The 6,000-nt window shown below is 34.6% G+C and overlaps 1 protein-coding gene across 1 annotated transcript in view; it reads right to left on the bottom strand.

The window, feature by feature from the left end:
• BMT2 (base methyltransferase of 25S rRNA 2 homolog) overlaps nt 1-6,000 on the bottom strand; it is a 77,678-nt gene continuing 71,678 nt past the window's right edge. The window contains exon 5 of the mRNA XM_052639131.1: nt 1-630. Within this exon, the coding sequence (XP_052495091.1) occupies nt 1-630 (630 nt within the window). The remainder of the gene's footprint in view (nt 631-6,000) is intronic.

Raw genomic sequence — 6,000 nt, 5'->3', positions numbered from 1 at the left:
TTAACTTAAAAGTAATATGGGGTCTTCTAGCTCATAGAAAGGAATAGAGCTGGCTTGACTTTCTCCAGAATCTGAGTCATATGGAGCATCAGGGAGCTCTGTGAAACCATATGCTAGTTGTTCATCTTCTATATCTGATCGAACGTAGCAGGAAGGGTTAGAATATTCCTCATCTTCTATACTGTTGAAATCTTGAGGAATATATAACATCCCTGGGTAGTTCCTACTAACCAAGTCACTTGTGGTTTTTAGGGAGGTTTTTCTAAATGCCATCAGATGCATATGTGAAAATTTTGAATACTTGAAACGTTTAAAGCCCAGGGACTCTATAGCAATCTTCCAGCTTTTCATCATCATAGCATGACGGTTCTGATGGGAGGAATCAGGTGTGATGATAAGCAATAAACCATTTAACACTAACAGTTCATGGGCTTTCTTGCAGCAAATCCATCGCTGGTAAGGTGATGGAAAATAAGAAAGAAGAAGAGAGAAAACAACCACATGGAAAAGTTCTCCAGGAAGAGAATCAATAGGGTTTTTCAGCTGCTTCAAAAAGGCATCTATAGCATCTTGTGCAAGCTGGAGTGGTTGCTGAAGCTGCAAGTTCAAGAAGTCACATTTATATACACTCTGCAAAAAGAAAAAAACAAGGCATATTGAGAATTTTAAGATTACTTGCATCGAACTACACAAATTTTAAACCAAACTATTTCACAGCATTTCTATATAATTCAAGCTTTAAGTATGCACCTTTTACGTCTAAATTATTCCACTTACACAGAGTTATTCAACCAAAACTTTTATTAGAAAAATCTCAGAGAAATTAAGCCTAGAGAATTTCTAGTCATCATTTAAAAAAATGTATTTCTGAGAAACAGTTAAAAATACTTTTAAAATATATATATATTTAAAATATTAAGGCTTTGTTTGAAATTTAACTTGGGTAAGAACTTACAGGGATGATTTATTTCTATACTTAGCCATACTTATATTCACTTAAACATTTATAGTTACCTAAAACAGGCTAGTATAAAAATAACTTTAAACAAAAAATACTATGAAATGAAGATGAACCAAAGAAGTCAGAGGACAATGAAAGTGGATTTATAAATTCATAAAAAAGCAAAATACCAAATCTTTTTAAAGTCATGTAAAGCATCTGTTCAATCCTTAACTTTAACCATCTCAAAAGTAGTTTTAATAATATATCTATTGAAATAAACTACACAATAAATTTAACTGAGTCAAGTGACCCTGAAGTACACTACAAGAAACAGCACTGCATCATTTGCTGAATATTAAAATTGTATGAAAATAATCCAGAATAAGAATGCAGTTTTAAAATTAGATAAAAGTAGCTATCCTTATATAAAACAATAGTTAATTATCAAAGATATGAGCTAATACCTTAGTCCCTTGTTAGTGTATAGACAAGCTGGTCACATTAGCATCTGGACTATCTATCAAGAAAAGCAATACATAAAGTTCTATTATATGGAAAAAGATTGTTTTTCTTCTTTTGTTTCTTTTGGAGGGGAGACTGGGATAGCTTTATTGAAGTATAATTGATGTACAACCTGAAGTAATAACCAACACATTTAAAGTGTACATTTTTAATAAGTTTTAATGTTTATACACTTTTGAAACCACTACTGTAATCAAATTAAGAACAGATCCAACACTCTCTAAAGTTTTCTTGTGCCCCTTACATAGCCCTTCCTTTTATCCTCCCTGTTCTTTCCTGTCACTAGGCAATCACTGATGTGATTTCTATCACTATAGATCAAGTGTATATTTTCTAGAATTTAACAAGCGGAATAGTATAGAATAATGTACTCTTATTTTGCCTGGCTTCCTTCATACAGCACAATTATTTTGAGATTCATTCTTTTTTTTTTTCATGTATTGATAATTTATTCCTTTTTAATAGCTGAGGTATGATACTATATAAAAGATATACCACGGTTTGTTTTTCCATATACCTTTCATAGATAACTTAGTTGTGTCTAATTTTTGGCAGTAACAACTAGAGCTGCTATGAGCATTCCTGTCTTTGAACAGACATGTTTCAATTGTCCTGGCTAATATCGAGGAAAGTAGTGGCTGGATCATATAGCATGTGCACGTTTAACATTTAAACAAACTCCAGAACTATTTTCAAAAGTGCTTACACTGAATTTTACATTTCTACCAGAAGTTTATGGGAGTTCCAGTTTCTCCACCTCCTCCTCAACACTTGGAATGGCCAGCCTTTTAAACTGTAATCATAGTCATAGGTGTGTAGTAGTATACTGAGGTTTGAATTTGGCTCTTCCTAATAAGGTATCTTATTAGGTATACCTGGGTATCTACTTTGGTGAAGTATCTGTTCAACTTTTTGCATGCTGAAAAATAACTAGATTGTTAAAAACCTATTTTCTTGTTGAATTTTGAGAGTTCTTTATTATAGATCCAAGTTCTTAATCAGATATATTGTTTGAAAATATTTCTCTCAGATTATGTCTCTTCATTCTCTTAATGATGTCTTTTTTTTTATTGTAGTATTGTTGATTTACAATATTTTATTAATAGTTTCAGGTGTTTAGCATAGTGATTCAGTATTTTTATAGATTATATATCCCATTAAAAGTTATTACAAAATAATAGTTATATTCCAGAGTGTTGTACAATATAGTCTTGTTGCTTATCAATTTTATATACAGTAGTTTATACTTCTTCATCATATACTCCTATCTTGCCCTTGTTCCCTTCCCTCTTCCCCACTGGTAACCACAAGTTTGTTTTCTATATCTGTGAGTTTGTCTCTGCTTTACTATATACATTCATTTATCTTTTAGATTCTATATATAAGTGATAACATATAATATTTGTCTTTCTCTGTCCACTTCTTCACTTAATCTGATAATTTCTAGGTCTATCCATGTTGCTACAAATGGGATTATTTTATTCTTTGTTATGGCTAAGAAATATTCCCATTGTGCATATATATCACATCTTCTTTATCCATTCCTCTTGTTGATGGACACTTAGGTTGCTTCCATATCTTTGCAATTGTAAATAATACTGTTTTGAACATTGGGGTGCATGTATGTTTTCTAATTGGAGTTTTCTCCAAATACATGCCCAAGAGTGGGACTGCAGGATCATACGGTAATTCTAGTCTTAGTTTTTTAAGGAACCTCCAACAGAGTAGGTGGGTTCCCTTTTTTTCACACCCTCTCCAGCATTTATTTCTTGTAGACTTTTTAATAATGGCCATTCTGACTGGTGGGAGGTGATACCTCACTGTAGTTTTGATTTGCATTTCTCTAACAATTAGTGATACTGAGCATCTTTTCATGTGCTTGTTGGCCATCAGTATGTCTTCTTTGGAACAATGTCTCTTTAGGTCTTCTGCTCATTTTCTGATTGGGTTTTTAAAAATATATATGAAGTTGCATGAACTGTTTGTGTATTTTAGAAATTAATCCCTGATCAGTAGAATTGTTTCCATACATTTTCTCCCAGTCAGTAGGTTCTCTTTGGTTTCACTTATGGTTTCCTTTGCTGTGCAGAAGCTTTTAAACTTAATTAGCTCCCATTTGTTTACTTTTGTTTCTATTTCCATTATTCTAGGAGACAGATTAAAAAAATATTGTTGTGATTTATGTCAGAGAGTGTTCTGCCTATGTTGTTCTCTAGGAGTTTTATAATATCTGGTCTTATATTTAGGTCTTTAATCCATGTTGAGTAGATTTTGTATAGATGTTAAAGAGATTGAGCATTTTTTTGAACATTAAACCAGTCTTACACTCCTGGAATATATCAAACTTTGCCATAATATATTATCCTTTTTGAAATATTGTTGGGTTCAATATGCTAAAATTTTGTGGAGAACTTTTGTATTTATGTTCATGATGGATATGACCTATAGGTTTTTGTTGTTTTGTAATGTCTCTGGTTTTGTTATTGGGGTAACTCAGCAGTGGCCACAGGACTGGAAAAGGTCAGTTTTCATCCCAATCCCAAAGAAAGGCAATGCCAAAGAATGCTCAAACTACTGCACAATTGCACTCATCTCACACGCTAGTAAAGTAATGCTCAAAATTCTCCAAGCCAGGCTTCAGCAATATGTGAACCGTGAACTTCCTGATGTTCAATCTGGTTTTAGAAAAGGCAGAGGAACCAGAGATCAAATTGCGAACATCCGTTGAATCATCGGAAAAGCAAGAGAGTTCCAGAAAAACATTTATTTCTGCTTTATTGACTATGCCAAAGCCTTTGACTGTGTGGATCACAATAAACTGTGGAAAATTCTCAAAGAGATGGGAATACCAGATCACCTGACCTGCTTCTTGAGAAATCTGTATGCAGGTCAGGAAGCAACAGTTAGAACTAGACATGGAACAACAGACTAGTTCCAAATAGGAAAAGGAGTGTGTCAAGGCTGTATATTGTCACCCTGCTTATTTAACTTCTGTGCAGAGTACATCATGAGAAATGCTGGGCTGGAAGAAGCACAGGAATCAAGATTGCTGGGAGAAATATCAATAAACTCAGATATGCAGATGACACCACCCTTATGGCAGAAAGTGAAGAAGAACTAAAGAGCCTCTTGATGAAAGTGAAAGAGGAGTGAAAAAGTTGGCTTAAAGCTCAACATTCAGAAAACGAACACAATGGCATCTGGTCCCATCACTTCATGGGAAATAGATGGGGAAACAGTGGAAACAGTGCCAGACTTTATTTTTCTGGGCTCCAAAATCACTGCAGATGGTGATTGCAGCCATGAAATTAAAAGATGCTTATTCCTTGGAAGGAAAGTTATGGCCAACCTAGATAGCATATTCAAAAGCAGAGACATTACTTTGCCAACAAAGGTCTGTCTAGTCAAGGCTATGGTTTTTATATCCAGTGGTCATGTATGGATGCGAGAGTTGGACTGTGAAGAAAGCTGAGCGCCAAAGAATTGATGCTTTTGAACTGTGGTGTTGGAGTAGACTCTTGAGAGTCCCTTGGACTGCAAGGAGATCCAACCAGTTCATTCTAAAGGAGATCAGGCCTGGTGTTCTTTGGCAGGAATGATGCTAAGGATGAAACTCCAGTATTTTGGCCACCTCATGCGAAGAGTTGACTCATTGGAAAAGACTCTGATGCTTGGAGGGATTGGGGGCAGGAGGAAAAGGGAACGACAGAGGATGAGATGGCTAGATGGCATCATGGACTCGATGGACGTGAGTGTGAGTGAACTCCGGGAGATGGTGATGAACAGGGAGGTCTGGCATGCTGTGATTGGGGTCGCAAAGAGTCGGACACGACTGAGCGACTGAACTGAACTGAACTGAATGGCCTCACACAATACGTTGAGAAGTGAAGTCATTTGAGCCTGGAGTCTTCTTTTTTATGCGGAAGTTTTTAACTGCCAATTAAAATTTATTTAATACATTGTGAGCTATTAAGGTTATCTATTTCTTTATGAGTGAGCTCTGGTAGTATGTGTCTTCCAATGAATTTGTCCATTTAATTTGTGAAATTTATTGGTGTAGATTTTTTTTGCAATATTTATTATCCTTTCTTTTAATATTAGTAAAATATGTAGGATGTCACATGTTTCTCTTTATGTCCTAATTGGTATGCTGAGTGATTTAATCAGTTTTATTGTTCTTCTCAAGTAGCATTTGCTTTCAATTTTTTCCCTACTATATTTCTGAAAGTTTTTTATTTCATTGATTTCTGCTATAATCTTATTTTCTTTCTTGTATTTTGGATTTAGTATGGGCTTTTTTTTTTTTTTTTCCTGGTTGAAAATTGATGTCATTGCTCTGAGACATTTCTTATTTTATAATAAAGGTGTTTAGTATTATATAATTTCCTTTAAGTACAGTATTACTTTATTTTTAAATTTATTTTTTGGCTGAGCCACATGGCATGCGGGTCAGTTCTCTGACCAGGGATTGAACCTACGCACCCTGGATTGGAATCATGGAGTCTTAACTGCTGAACTGCCAGGGGAGTCTCTCT

This window comes from Budorcas taxicolor, chromosome 4 (genome assembly GCF_023091745.1).
Source record: "Budorcas taxicolor isolate Tak-1 chromosome 4, Takin1.1, whole genome shotgun sequence".
Classification (NCBI taxonomy): domain Eukaryota; kingdom Metazoa; phylum Chordata; class Mammalia; order Artiodactyla; family Bovidae; genus Budorcas; species Budorcas taxicolor.
Note: the sequence above shows the minus strand (reverse complement) of the source record. Positions and strands in the feature narration are given on the sequence as shown.